Source organism: Otolemur garnettii, unplaced genomic scaffold, assembly GCF_000181295.1.
Source record: "Otolemur garnettii isolate 467f Iridium unplaced genomic scaffold, OtoGar3 scaffold00156, whole genome shotgun sequence".
NCBI lineage: Eukaryota > Metazoa > Chordata > Mammalia > Primates > Galagidae > Otolemur > Otolemur garnettii.
The window spans coordinates 2,308,500-2,323,189 of NW_003852551.1; the positions used below are offsets into that span (position 1 = coordinate 2,308,500).

Here is a 14,690-nt window from a genome sequence, read left to right on the forward strand (position 1 = left end):
AAGAGTTTGAGGTTGCTGTGAGTTGTGATGCAAAATAGTGAGGCTCTGTCTCAAAAAAAAAAAAAGTATACATTGGGTTCAGTACTAGCTGTGGTTTCAGGCATCTACTGGGGGTTTGAAATATATTCCTGCAGGTAAAGGACTATAGTATTTTCAATAGAAGCATAGAAGGCTTAAGATACGTTAAACATAGCTGGGCATTGTGGTGGACGCCTGTAGTCCCAGCTACTCAGGAGGCTGAGGCAAGAGAATTGCCTAAGCCCAGGAGGCAACTGGAGGTTGCTGTCAGCTGTGATGCCACAGCACTCTACTGAGGGCAATAAAGTGAGACTCAGTTCGGCGCCTGTGGCTTAAGTGGCTAAGGCACCAGCCACATACACCTAAGGTGGTGGGTTCAAATCCAGCCCGGGCCTGCCAAACAACAATGATGGCTACAACCAAAAAAAATAGCCAGTTGTTGTGGCGGACGCCTGTGGTCCCAGCTACTTGGGAGGCAGAGGCAGAAGACTCGCTTGAGCCAAGGAGGTTGCAGTGAGCTGTGATGCCACAGCATTCTACCCAGGGGGATGGCTTGAGGCTCTGTCTCAACAAATAAATAAATAAATAAATAAATAAAATAAAGTGAGACTCTATCCCAAAAAAAAAAGATACGTTAAACAATGGATCTTATTCATGAATTTGTAAATGAAGGCTAGGCATAATATGCAGAAAGCATGGTGCCAATGTTTTTTATTTTATTTTTTTTTAGACAGAACCTCAAGCTATCCCCCTGGGTAGAGTGCCATGGCATCACAGCTCACACCAACCTCCAACTCCTGGGCTCAAGCGAGTCTCCTGCCTCAGCCTCCCAAGTAGCTGAGACCACAGGCATCCGTCACAACGCCCAGCCATTTTTTGGTTGCAGCCATCATTGTTGTCTGGTGGGCCCGGGCTGGGAATCTGAACCCGCCACCTTAGGTGTATGTGGCTGGCACCTCAGCCGCCTGAGCCACAGGCGCCAAGCCAGCATGGTGCCAATATTGTTATGAATCTATGTTTGCTTTATGAGATGGTGAAAATTGTGACATAAGAGATTGGGATGTATACAATGATATTAAAACATTTGTAGCCGGGGGAAGTGGCTCATGCCTGTACTCGTAGCACTCAGGGAGGCCAAGGTGGGTGGATTGCCTAAGCTCAGGAGTTCTAGACCAGCCTGAACCACACTGAAACCCTGATTCTAGGACGGCGCCTGTGGCTCAATGAGTAGGGCACCAGCCCCATATACCAAGGGTGGTGGGTTCAAACTCAGCTCCAGCCCTGGCCAAACTGCAACAAAAAGTAGCTGGCGCGTTGTGGTGGGTGCCTGTAGTCCCAGCTACTCAGGAGGCTGAGACAAGAGAATTGCCTAAGCCCAGGAGCTGGAGGTTGCTGGGAGCTGTGATGCCATAGCACTCTCCCAAGGGGGACAAAGTGAGACTCTGTTTCTAAAATAAAAAAAAAAAGAAGGGGCAGCGCCTGTAGCTCAAGGAGTAGGGCGCTGGCCCTATATGCTGGAGGTGACAGGTTCAAACCCAGCCCCGGACAAAAACTGCAAGAAAAAAAAGAAACCCTGACTCTAAAAATACCTGGGCATTGTGGCAGGCATCTGTCATCCCAGCTACTTAGGAGGCTGAGGCAAGAGGATCCCTTGAACCCAAGAATTTGAGGTTGCTATGAGCTATGATGCCATGGCACTCTACCCAGGGTGACAAAGGGAGAGTATGTCTCGAAAAAAAAATTTTGTAATATGTTCTGTATTAATCGTCATTTATCATATACACCCCATTTCAATGTTTAAACATGTTATATAAAAATCATAGTTTCGGCCGGGCCTGGTGGCTCATGCCTGTAATCCTAGCACTCTGAAAGGCCAAGGCGGGTACATCACTTGAGCTCACAGTTCAAGACTAGCCTGAGCTAGAGTGAGACCTCATCTCTAAAAATAGTTGAGTGTTGGCTTGGCGCCTGTGGCTCAAGCGGCTAAGGCGCCAGCCACATACACCTAAGGTGGCGGGTTCGAATCCCCAGCCCGGGCCCGCAAAACAACAATGATGGCTGCAACCAAAAAATGGCCAGGCGTTGTGGCGGGCGCCTGTGGTCCCAGCTACTTGGGAGGCTGAGGCAGGAGACTCGCTTGACAGGAGCTGGAGGTTGCTGTGAGCGTGATGCCATGGCACTCTACCCAGGGGGATAGCTTGAGGCTCCGTCTCAAAAAAAAAAAAAAATAAAATAAAATAAAAATAGTTGAGTGTTGTGGCAGGTGCCTGTAGTCTCAGCTACTTGGGAGGCTGAGGCAAGAGAATTACTTGAGCCCAAGAGTTTGAGGTTGCTGTGAGCTATGACGCGACAGCATGCTACTGGAGGCAACAAAGTGAGATTCTGTCTCAAAAAAAAAATCAAAACAAAAAAATTAAAAATCTCAGTGTTGTCATTATGAAGGTATTTGTAGGATAGAGTTCTTTTTTTTTTTGGAGTTTTTGGCCAGGGCCAGGTTTGAACCCACCACCACCAGTATACGGGGCTGGCACCCTACTCCTTGAGCCACAGGCGCCACCCAGGAACATAGGGTTCTTACTAGCTCATTCAGTGAGAAGCCTATTTCTTCCACATGTTCTCCATTCTGCTTAGTCCAGATCGAATGTTTTTTGTTCTTGTACCCAATCTAAGGGCTCCATCGTGAAGACAATGGAGGTGGTAGAGATGGGGATGCTGAGGAAGGTGTGTTGGCTGAGGTGTACACGACAAGGATTGAGGGAGGAAAGCAGTTGGGGCTGCCCTCACTCCCAGCCTCACTTCACTCCCAAAGATTTGAAGTTCTGCTGGCAGACCATCATGCCAGGCGGGAAGACCTGCAGGTAGTAAGGGCAGACCCGCCCTAGCCCTGCCCAAGCACAACACAGGCAGGCAGTCATTGCCCCGGCTCCCAAATCCCTGCTACCGTCTGCAAGCTGTGTGACTGTGGGGAGTTACTTCACCTCTCTGTGCCTGTTTTCTCACCTATAAAACTAGGACAATAACAACACTTAACTTAGGTTTCGTTTTGTAAGAAGTGAGGTACTGAGCAGAGCGTGAAGCACTTGGCCTGGTACCTAGCACATGGGAAACATTCGCAAACAATGTCGTTGGTTTTGTTATTCCACCACTGGGCTATAAACTCTATGTGAGCATAAATCCTATTTTAATTACATTGTTCAGTAGCCACACATAATTGCTTCCCCCAAAATGTTTAATGGAATCTTCCTCCCCACTACCCTCCCCCAACACACACACAGAGTGAGTCCCTGGCAGTGGGTGCTGAGTGCCTGGCTCGGCCCAGAGGCCACACCCCTGAGAGGTAGGGCCAGGCTATTGTGGCTGAGATTCTTTCCAAAACCAAACAAAAAACGGAAAACCCTGAATTAAAGGGTACCGGTGCTAAGCCCGGTGAGGGGCTTGATGAGTGCCAGTGCTGAGCCCTGCCATCTCCCCAACTCTCTTCCTTTCAAGGAACCTCAGGCCCCCTCCCTGAACTCCTCCCTTCTCTGAACCCCCTTCTATTCTCTAAGCCCCCTTTTCTCACCGTGATCCCACCTTTTTCCAGAGCGCCTATCACCTCACTAAAATACCTCCTCATGAACCCCCTCCCTTCTCTGTACCCCATCTTCTCGCTAAGCTCTCTAGAACCTTCCCCCCACCCCCACTGCTGCCACTCTGTGACCCCTTCCCTAGCCTCTTGCCCTTGCTGAGACCTGGCTCCCGCTGTGCTCTTGGCCTATTGATGTCACTGACCACCCCCTACTCCCAACCCAATCAAAAATCCCTTCCAGGCCCAGCTCAGACAGGTCTCCTCTTTGAAGCTTCCCACCCTACACCAGGAAGGACAAATTGTGTCCCCCTCCCCCCTTTGCTTTGTTCATCTCTGATCCCCTGGTCAATTGTGTCTGTGGTGCCTGAGTCTGACCCATCTTGCAGGCCCCAGGCACACCACAGGTGCTCCCAGAGATTTGCTGCCAGCAGCTCCAAGTAAGATTGTGCGATCAAGAAAAGAGATTTACACCAGAAGTGTCAGAAAGGTGTTGGTGAAGGGAAAAAGCTGCAGGGTCAGCTGCATGTAGCATTTCCAGAGCACCTCAGGTGCCTTGTCAGACCCCATGAGACCAAGGTCTCATCAAGGCCGCTCAATACAGGAGGAAACCAGGGGTTGAGTGCTTGCTCCAGGCCTGTGTATCAGACCAAGATTGGAACCAAAGGCAGGGCTGAGATGTGGGTGCTGTAAGTGGCTGGGGAGGGAGGCATCTCCTCTGGTACAGTGTACGATCTGATCTGAGACTGACCTCCCTGACCCAGCTTACTATTCCTGACACTGATCAGAGCTGCTCCCCCATCCTCCCACCACCCTCTCCTGGAAAGAGCCAGTTCTGACTCACACCCTTTCCCGATCAAGGTGATCTGGGAATGAGGTCGGGAAAAGGAAGGAAACACCCCTCAGATGCAGGCCTCCCCCCTTGACCGCTTGGCTCTAGAGCCGGAAAGAGCCACTTTAAGACTCTCCCTGGGGACCTATGAGCAGAAAGAGAGAGGATCCGGTTCTTGGGGAGTGGCTGAGGTAGAGAGCTCATCTCATCCTCTCCCCGCTATGCACTCTGTCAGGGACCCCTTCCCCAGAAGGCCGATGGAGTCTGACATCTCTATGACCCTGCTCTGCCTGTGTGGTGGAGGATCTGTGCTTGTCTCCCAAGACTGTGTTCACTGTTGTCCTGGGAAAGGGTCCTGTAGCCCTCAGACTGGGAACTCCTGAGAGCAAGGCTCTCAGCCACCAACTGGAGTCTCCTGGGGGCAGCTCCACATCTCCCCTCAACCTGGAACTCCCAGAGCTGGGGCTGTCTCCCCTCTCTGAGGGAAGATAGGGTCACTTTCGACTAAGGGCTTCAGTGTGGGGGATCACCAGAACTCGGTCAGATCAGGAGCTGCCCCAGGGCACACATGCATGGCACCCCTAATCCCATATCTATAACCCCAGCATCTGTCCTGGATCCTTAGAAGGGAGCTGTGTAGGGGGTCCTGCCAGCCAGTCTACTAGGAAGCTGCCATAAGACCAAAGGGATGGGGGTTGCTTCGGCATCAGACACACACAGCCCCATCCTCCCCCCAGGCAAGCCAGGTTTCCTGCCATTGACAGCTTCGCAGCTGGGCCCTGCCCTGCCTCCCTGAGCTTAACCCCTTCATAACCAGATCTCAAGGCTGAAGCCCACACCCCCAGAATTAAAGTGCCATATCATTGGACTGTTTTGAGTATTAAATATGTTAATCCTTGTACGGAGTGCTTAGAACAGCCTCTAATATATATTAATCTCTCAATAAAAATTACCTATTATTCCTAACTGTGTGAGCTTGGATAAATCATTTCACCACTCTGAGCCTCAGCCTCTTTATCTATAAATGGGGAAAATAATAAAACCTACTCCCCAAAGACTGTCTTGGGGATTAATCTCAACAATGCAGCTCAAAGCATTTTGTAAAGGACTGTAACCACACGCTATGGAACTATCATGGACAAAAATACCCCCAAACCCCTCCTTTTAGCTTTGTAATAAAAATCCCTTACCAGGCGGTGAGCCTTGGGCTTTTAGACCCATTCGTGGCTTGACAGAGTGCAATGGGAAGAGAGAATTGAGAGCTGGGCAGTCTCCCTTTCTGTTCCTGTTTCATTACCCATTGAGTGTGGTTGATCATCCCTGCTGGGTCCCTATCTAGGGTCCTTCAGGGGTCAAAGTAGATCAGAGAGCACAGAAGGGAACATGCTTTACAACCATTAACAAGCACTAGAATGGTGGAGGAGGGACTTAGAGAAAGTGCTCTGAAAAGGGGACAAGTCTTTGAACAAGGGGTGCTGGAGTTACCTGCTGAGACAAGGGGAGGAGCTCTCCTGGGGGTAAAGGCTTCCTTGTGAGATGTGAGGTGTCAGAGAAGAAACTCTGGCAGATCTAGGAGTCCCCATGTGGGGGCAGAGGAAGAAGGGGAACAAAGGACCTAGGCTTGTCCTTGCAATCAGTCCCTCACCACCCTCTTCCCAGCCAATCCCATTTACCATCAGAGAACCTAGGGCAGAAGAATCTCCATTGGCTCCTGGGGCACCACTTTCATGCCAAGACTTGCTGAGACAAACTCGCTGCACATCTGTAGCACCCTCAGGCTACAGATTCCTGGCCTCACCCCTAGGGATAGCAGGCTTGACACTACCCAATACCCGACCAGGACAAGTCTAAACCTGCCACAGAGGAAAAAAGCAAGATGACTAGAACTCTGCTCTGCCTTTCCATTCAGACTGTCAGAGAGGGGGCTGACCCCACATGAGGAGCAACCCCATCCCATGGACCTTTGGAGAAAGCCTGAGGATTGGGATACTTCCTTTGGGGTCCTGGCTCTGTGCCGACCTCAAGGTGCCTCCTTGGCAAATCATTTAATATGGCAGGGCCTGTTTGGCCAACTGTAAAATAAAGGAACTGGGCCAGGTTCACAGGTCCTTTCAGTGCTGAGAGAGTGTGATCAGGAAGGAGTTAACAGAGGCCAGATTCTGGGTCAGGAAGGCAAGGGTTAATCTGGGGGGGGGGGTGGAGGCTCTCTCTGCTTTTCCTGTGGAGAGTGAGGTTTGGCTGCCACCAAAGTTACTTCTAGTCCCTGCTGTCCCTCCTGCCCTCAGTCTGGACCTGCCCAGGGACCCTGCAATTCGACCTTCCCACGCAGAAGTGAGTGTATCCTGAGCTCAGAGCTGAGGTTGGGAGAGGGACCCAGAGACCCAAGGGCAGGGAGGCTGGTGCCAAGCCAGTGAGCCTAGAGGGCAGAGTTGGGACTGCTAACTCCAGGACTGGGAGAAGGTGGGCCGAGGGATGGAGGGCTGGAGACCACTAGCAGGCTTCTAGGGTGGGATGTCTGCAGATGGGCATCCAGGCCAGCCCAGAAGGCGGGGAGGAGGCAGCAGACTGTAGACTATTTTGGTCCTTGTATTTAGGGACTTTTTATAGTCTCCCTGCTCAGTGCTGGGGAGGAGGGGACAGAGGGCATTCTTGTGAAGTCAGACAAACGCAGTGCCCTCTGGGACCTTGGAACCTGACCCACTGCCCAGTATAGTCTCTGGGAGCAAGAAGGAACACTGCCAGGCTCTCCTTGTTCTCAGCCCTCAACTACCTGTGGGCAGACTTACTACACACTAGCCGGTGGAGTAGGGGGTAGGCTGGGTTTGGCCCCTCATGGTCCCTTCCCTCCATCCCCCCAGCTCATTCTGTTCCTTTGCTACCTCTAGATCTAAGGTCCCTCAGCCCCCAGAACTTAAGGGCAGTGTGGAGGAGGGAGTGAGGAACATGTGGGTGGCCTCTTCTGTTACTGCCAAGGGAACTGTCAGCTCTTGATTTATAATCCCCCCTTGCCCCTTTTCCCAGCAGAAGGGAGGTGAAGGGTCAGAGGTCTCAGGATGAAAAGGGGGCAAGTACCCTGAGGGCAGATTTCTGGGAGTGCAGGTTACTGGGAAGAATTAGTGGAAGGAACTGCTTAGTGAGGCAAGGGGCCCATTTCTAATGGAAATTGCTTGGTTTTATAGCAGCAGGAATGGGAAATTCTGATAGGAAAGTGAGTGATCCAGTTTGAACTATGTCTGGACTATAAGGCAAGGGACGTGGGTTCCAGTCTGGACACCTAACTCTCTTATGATTGCACAGGCTACTCCTCCCTAGGCAGTTTCCTCTTCTATGAAATGGAAATGAGGAGGTTAGACAAGGTGATGTTTACAGTTTGGTGTTCTGGAATCTCCTTGGCAGGGGCACAGAGTGTCTGGCAGTAGCTGGCTGACATGACCTGGGGACCACCTCCCTCTCCTTCCCGGATGGTCCTGCTGGGCCTGGGCAGGGCAGTTGGCTGCAATTACTGGAGGCTTCTACCCTGTGGTTATATCCCTGACCTCTGTGTTTGGGGGCGGCGGGAAGGGTGGGCCCTGGAGCCAGCCTGTGGCCAGGAGCCTCCTTGTCTTGGGCTCAAAGCTGCTGGGTTGGGAAGAGGTATTTTTTCCGGTTAAGGCCACTTTTGAGAATTGGGCCGAGACAAGCCCTATTTCCTTTTCCAACTGTCCTGCTTGCATGGCCGTGTAGCCAGACTGGGGCACCCTCAAAGGAGCACATGTTGCTGGGTGACCAGGGAGCCCCCACTCATGTCTCTGAAGGATGGGGAGATGGGATGGCATGAGCCTCTGCTCCCTGGACACAGTACCGGAGGACTTGGATGGGGGAGGGATGGATGACTGATCCTATATCAAGCATGCCCTCAGGAGAGCCGCAGGAATATCTCCTACCTTCTCCCTGACCATTCCTCTCTCCCTGCAGGTCCCGAGGAGCCCAAGCCAATTGCTCTTGGCTCCTTGGCTAGCCACATACCTCCAGCGGCTTATGGGGCACTGTTCTTTCCAGCTCTGCTAAGATGCTCCTGGCTTCTCCCTCTACCCCATCCAGGGGACGGACCCCCAGCGCCGTGGAGAGGCTGGAAGCCGACAAAGCCAAGTATGTCAAGACGCACCAAGTGATAGTGCGGCGACAAGAGCCAGCCCTGCGCGGGGGTCCCAAGCCGCTCACTCCGCATGCCTGCAATGAGCTGGGGCCCTCTGCATCGCCCAAGACCCCGAGGCCAGCCCGCCGGGGCAGCGGCAGGAGGGTACCAAGGCCTGACTCCCTCATTTTCTACCGCCAGAAAAGGGACTGCAAAGCTTCAGTGAACAAAGAGAACGCCAAGGGCCAGGGGCTGGTGCGGCGCCTCTTCCTGGGCGCCCCCCGGGACGCTGCCCCGAGCAGCCCAGACCCAACGGAGAGACCTGCGGTTCCTGGGGGTTGGGCTGCACCTCAAGACAACCCGGAAGCGGCGAGAAAGCGGGCTCTGTGTCCCACGTGCTCGCTGCCGCTGTCAGAAAAGGAGCGCTTCTTTAACTACTGCGGCCTGGAGCGCGCGCTGGTGGAAGTGCTAGGTGTCGAGCGCTTCTCTCCGCAGAGCTGGGGCGCCGACGCCAGTCCTCAGACCGGAACTTCCCCGCTTCCGGGTTCGGGGGACACCAGCGACTGGACATCCAGCGACGAGGGCGCGGACCGCCCGGACTGCCCAGGCGGTGGCGGCCGCGGCGGCTCGGAGGCGGCGGGCTCGGCGCGGGACGGGCGCCCGGCGGTGTCGGTGGTGGAGCGCAACGCGCGCGTTATCCAGTGGCTGTACGGCTGCCAGCGCGCCCGCGGTCCGCCGCGCGAGTCCGAGGTGTGATCATGGCTGCTCGGGAGCCGGCTCCTGGGGAGTCTGGAGCGCGAGGCTCGGCCTGGGCACCCTCTTGAACTCGGTTTCCCATCTGAACCTTGGGGAGATGGGACATGATCCCGAAGGCCCTTCCCAGCGCATGCCGCAGAGAGGGAGTCAGAGGGCCTTGTGGTCCCTGTGGAGGCCAGGTCTGGGGAGTGATGCCCTAGGGTGGGAGATGAACAAACCTGCTGAATAAAGCTTAAACGTTATTTCAGTGGGCCGTAAGTTCAGATTAGAGGGTGACTGTTGAGGAAGGGGATGGATCAGTTTGCCTGGTTAAGCGCATGGGTTTTGGAGTGCGGGTTCTAGACGGTGTGGCTCTGAGCAAACACTTAAGCTCAGTGTATACAACTGCGCCCGTCGGTTATTAAAGAAGAGGGCCAGCCCAGTGGTTCACGCCTGTAATCCCAGCACTCTGGGAGGCCAAGGAAGAAGGATCGCCAGAGCTCAGGAGTCCAAGACCAGCCTCAGCTACAAAGAGACTCCGCCTCTAAAAATAGCCGGGTCTGCGTTGGAGGTATAGTGGTGAGCATAGCTGCCTTTTAAAAATAGCCGTGCCTCGTGGCGGGCACCTGTAATCCCAGCTACTCGGGAAGCTCAGGCAAGAGAATCGCTTGAACCCAGGAGTCTGAGATGGCTGTGAGCTATGACGCCACAGCACTCTAAAAGAGGGCGACAAAGTTAGACTCTGTCTCAAAAAAAAAAAAGATATTACAATTTTGAAGTTAGTTGTAACGTGCGTGGCAAAGTACCCTGCATATAGAAGTGTTCAATAAATGGTAGCTGCTTCGACTACTACTGAATTAGCACCAATGTCTTTATGGTCACGTTTTCCACCGACTCCCAGCTCAACCCAAACTAGCTGGGAGCTGGGAATAGCGTGTTTGGCTAGTCCTAGGAGGCGTGTACTCCAAGCATCGGGTCCAAGAGCCTCTGAAAAGCCCCCGTTTCCTGTAGCTTTGCTGCCCCCTTGTGGTCACTGGGTATGAAGGGCTGGGATTTGGAGGATCCCACACTGAGGACATTACAAGTGATCCTTCAACCAGAACTTCACCAGCCCCCAGCTAAATATCCTGCCACTGCCCTTCCCTTCCCTCAAGGACACACAGGTCACCTGTTTTCCTCACATGTTCGCTCACGCACCTCCTTCCTTTCCTGAGTTACCTTTCCCTTTCTCTCCAAATTTCCTCCTAAAATTACTTTTATTTTTCGGGAAGCTTTCCTGAATTCCCAGTCTGCCTCATCTCCTTTGACCGCCCACGTGCAGCCCTACTTTTGTGCCTTAATTTGTCACCTTGCGAGGGATTTGCTGATAGTTAAATAAATTTTCTCATTAGTCTCTTTTCCTACTACAGGGGTTGGATTGGGCACATGGTAGGACCAGAGGCTGGACAAGAAGAGCCAAGGAAACTGTACTCTAGGGCTCCCCAGCTCCCTGGAAAGTTGTATCTTAAATCTAACACAGTCCTTCCTGATACCTGGGCTGCCTCTGTTAATTCCCGCCCCCCAGTGTTTGTAGGCAAAGGAAGTAAGGACCCCTCCAGATGGACCCTGCCTGAGGTATCCCACCTAAAAGCAGCTTTTCCGGCTATCTAGACAAAAGCACGCGGTCACACAGGGTATCGAGCCAGGGGGTTTTATGAGGAGAGGAGAGGAGTGGACCTCCAGTTCCGCCTACTGGCTAGTCACTCTTGGGCGCAGACTTCACCCTCATCTCGGCCAGTTTGTGGGTAAGAAAGCCCCACTTGAAGCCGGCCACCGGGTCGGCCTCCCGCGGCTCCGGGCGCTCGGCGGCTTCCTCTGCGGCCTCATCCCCGAGTTCCGGGTCCGGCTCCCGAGTGGGCTCCGAGGCGCGCAGGATGGACGCCGCCGCTGCCTGCGGCTGCTGCCACCTGCTGGCGAACGCGTCCCAGAATCCCGGTCCGCGAGGCTCGGCCGCTGCAGCCTGAGATGCGTGACTGGCCGCCAGTGGGCTGCGGGAGAGGGCGGGGTCAGGGGCGGGGCTGGGCGTCCGGGAAAAGGAACTGAGGGGAGCCGGCGAGTCTCAGGGCCGAGTAAGGGGCTGGAGGAGCCTAGGCTAGGCTCGGGGCTGGGGGTCTGGCGCCGGGTCAGGTGACTAGGGATGGGGAGTGTGGGGGCGGGGCTGGGGAGTGTGTGTGCTGGGGGGTGGTGGGATCTGAGCCTAGAGGCAGTAGGAGGGCTCAGAGGCGCTGGCAATTGGAGCTGGGGAAGTACAGGGTCAAGGAATTAGGCAAGGGGTGTGGAGAGAGGGGATCAAGATCAAGATCCCTGGGAAGAGAGCAGGGCCATGGGGTTTAGGGAGGTGGGACAAGGCCGGAGGAGAGAAGCTGGAGGTGGTGAGTCTGGGAAGCTAGAGGAGGAACCCTGAGAGAGGGGCGTGGCCCAAGAATTCCTGGGGGGCATGTTGTATCGTAAATCTAACACAGTCCTTCCTGATACCTGGGCTGCCTCTGTTCATTCCCGCCCCCCAATGTTTGTAGGCGAAGGAAGTAAGGACTCCTCCCGATGGACCCTGCCTGGGGTCTCCTACCCAAAAAGTACTAGTCACCCTTGGGCAAAGACTTCACCTTCCTCTTGGCCAGTTTGTGGGTGAGGAAGCCAAGGGGGTACTTAGATCCCACTTGGAGGAAGCCTTCGGGAAAAGAACCGGGCAAGGACCTGTCAGGTCCTAGGATTCAATGTAAGGGGGAAAGTCCAGATTAGAGACTTAGGGGAGGGGGAAACTGGGGCAGTGGATGGCGGTAGGTGGGAAATGTGGGGGAAGGGCAGTGAAGAAGGGGTGTGACGCTTGCAGTGGTAGCCTCAAGTCTGGGAATAGTCCTGAGGGAACTGGGAGGAAGTGGGAATAAGTGTGGAGAGCAGGAAAGGAAAGCTGGGGGCAGGAGAGAAGGAGGGGTGAAGGCGGGTCTAGGAGAAAGGAATAGGATTGGGGGGGAATGTGACTGGCTGAAGGAAAGGGCAGAAAAGGAGTGTGAGCTAGGAGGGAGACTTGAGGTCTTGGGTCCTAGTTCCTAATCGTTAGCTTCTTAAACAGTGGTTCTAAAGAGCTTCTAAAGAGCTTTAAAGAGCTTCTAAAACAGTGGTTCTCAAACGTGTGTGCCTCAGGGTCCATAGAGAACTTGTTCAACATATAGCTAGATAGTCAGGCCTCTGCCTAGGCCAGCTGTATCAGAATCTCCAAAGGAAGGTAGAGGAATCTGTGGTAGTGACAAGCTCCCTTGGAGGACAATTAGACAATATTTTGGAACCACTGATCTGGATCCCCTTCTGTTGTAAACACCTTAAAGTTCTTCTCTGTTCCCTCATTCTAGGGAGATGAGGAGTAAGAGCCCATAAATACCTTTCAGCACTTAATCCCAACAGCTGGCAAATTCCTCCTGAGAGCTAACCTAATCTCTCAGATGTGCTGATTTGGCCTCTTTCCTGCTGAGAGGAAACAGAAACAGCCCTTGGCTGTCCCTCCCCAGCCCCTTGTGGTTGGAAAAACAAACAGAACAGAAGGAAAGGAAAAGGCAGAAAAGAGACCAGGTCCCTTCCAGAACCACCCCAAACACACATACACATACTGGTCAGCACAGGGCTCTGGTGGTAGCAGCTTGTCCTCGTCTTCTTTGTTAAACAGAGATGACATTGTCAGCCAACTTTTCACCCCGACCCCTTGAACCTGGGAGGGGGGCTGGGAGTCAGGGAAAGGCCCCAGCACAACCTCCCAGGACTCCATGGCAGCCTCTGCCAGGATCCCCAAGGTTGAGGTGGAAGAATAGAGAACTCACCCGGCGGGCCAACTGTGACATGGGACTGAAGTTCTCCTCTGTTGGTTCTGCCTTCTCGGAGTCCACTAATGCTGGGTTCTCTCTCTGGGACACAAGACCCCACCCAGTATGAGTAAGGCCCCAGAGGAGACCTGCTAACCCAGTACACACAGACTAGTAACCCCAAACCCTGCAGAACTAAACACACATCTGTACATCTCACACCTCCACAAGGGCATATTGGGTGCATACAGGTATACACAAAGCTACCAGTCACAACACATACCTGTATGGTAAATCCCTGCAGATACCCCTGAACGCACTTGCCTGCCCACCCCCGGACATTCATACACACTCCAAAAAACATGGACAAGGGAATGCATGCTCATGTAGACACACACCTGCCCATGAGCAAGCCTCCACATGGCTACAGCTTTTCACCTATACATAAATATATGTGCTGTGAGGCACTTGTATGAGGACACACACAGTTATACCATTCACACCTGTGCACTTACAGAATTGGAGACAGTTGTACAAAGGTCTGCCTACAGCACACAAAATCTTTCCACCCATCCACCAGGTACTCAAACACATATACCATCCTAACATAATGCCTGCAAATCTCTACATAGAGTCATGCAAGCATAGACTCCTGTCCAGAATGTTCACACCTGCATATATACCTTCACGGGGGGGTTCCACACAGACTTCCATCACAGTACTCATCCACGGACCAGCTTTGGATGCCAATCTGTCTAAATATACTACGTATATTTATTTTTACACACACCCCCACAGGACTAGTTCCTGCCTGTCATAACTACTTGTAAAACTTATAAGACTCCCACTTATCCCAATCTGTAGATATAAGACAATTCCCAGTTTTTAGGGACAGGGTCACACTCTTGTTGCTTAGGCTGGAGAACAGTGGTGTGATCATAGATCACTGCAGCCTTGAACTCCTAGGCTCAAGTACAACAGTGCATCACTATACTTGGCTAATTTTTAATTTTTTTTTGTAGAGATAGTGTCTCTCTCTCTTCTTGCCAAAACCTCCCACCTCAATCTCCAGAGTCCCTGAGATTATAGGTGTGAGCCAGTATGCTGGCTTTTTTTGTTTTGTTTCCTTTTTTTTTTTTTTTGAGACAGAGGCTCAAGCTGTTGCCCTGGGTAGAGTGCTGTGGCGTCACAGCTCACAGCACCCTCCAACTCCTGGGCTTAAGCAATTCTCTTGCCTCAGCCTCCAAAGTAGCTGGAATTACAGGTGCCTGCCACAACACCAGGCTATTTTTTTTTGGTTGTAGTTGTTGTTGTTTGGCAGGCCACAGCTGGATTCAAACCCACCAGCTCTGTGTATGTACACTGAGCCTGATTTCCTAATGTCAGAATAAAGTATTTTCTGAGTATGGCTTTGATCTCATGTGCTACAATAACATTCCAAGGACAAGTGCTACTTCCACTATCTCCAGTAATAGGGGACTCACTACCTCATTCTCACTTCTGCTGCTTAGCGCTGCCCATTAGAAAGTTGTGTCAACCTGGCTCGGCGCCTGTGGCTCAACCGGCTAAGGCGCCAGCCACGTACACCTAAGGTGG

The 14,690-nt window shown here is 52.8% G+C and overlaps 2 protein-coding genes across 3 annotated transcripts in view; one reads left to right on the forward strand and one right to left on the reverse strand.

Moving 5' to 3' along the window:
• The first annotated feature begins 6,640 nt into the window (after positions 1 to 6,640).
• On the forward strand, positions 6,641 to 9,295 carry FAM110D (family with sequence similarity 110 member D). 2 transcript variants are annotated; one of them, XM_012811410.2, is made up of 2 exons: positions 6,641 to 6,750; positions 8,378 to 9,295. In XM_012811410.2, exon 2 carries the CDS (start codon positions 8,464 to 8,466, stop codon positions 9,283 to 9,285), a length of 822 nt encoding a protein of 273 aa, XP_012666864.1. In that variant the 5' UTR covers positions 6,641 to 6,750; positions 8,378 to 8,463; the 3' UTR covers positions 9,286 to 9,295. The 2 variants fall into 2 exon arrangements, with proteins under 2 accessions (XP_012666864.1, XP_023374889.1); XM_023519121.1 differs by lacking the exon at positions 6,641 to 6,750 and adding an exon at positions 7,748 to 7,761 and having other exon boundaries at positions 8,370 to 9,285.
• A 1,704-nt stretch (positions 9,296 to 10,999) lies between these two features.
• The window catches only part of LOC100961904 (uncharacterized protein C1orf232), a 4,512-nt gene continuing 821 nt past the window's right edge, over positions 11,000 to 14,690 (reverse strand). Inside the window, exons 2-5 of the mRNA XM_012811392.1 lie at positions 13,113 to 13,196; positions 12,784 to 13,003; positions 11,881 to 11,971; positions 11,000 to 11,291 (exon numbers count right to left, since the gene is read on the reverse strand). Coding sequence (XP_012666846.1) covers positions 11,000 to 11,291; positions 11,881 to 11,971; positions 12,784 to 13,003; positions 13,113 to 13,196 — 687 coding nt within the window. The remainder of the gene's footprint in view (positions 11,292 to 11,880; positions 11,972 to 12,783; positions 13,004 to 13,112; positions 13,197 to 14,690) is intronic.

What these genes read in the sequence shown, in the direction of transcription:
- FAM110D (XM_012811410.2), top strand. Translation starts at nt 8,464, where the DNA reads ATGCTCCTGGCTTCTCCCTCTACCCCATCCAGGGGACGGACCCCCAGC.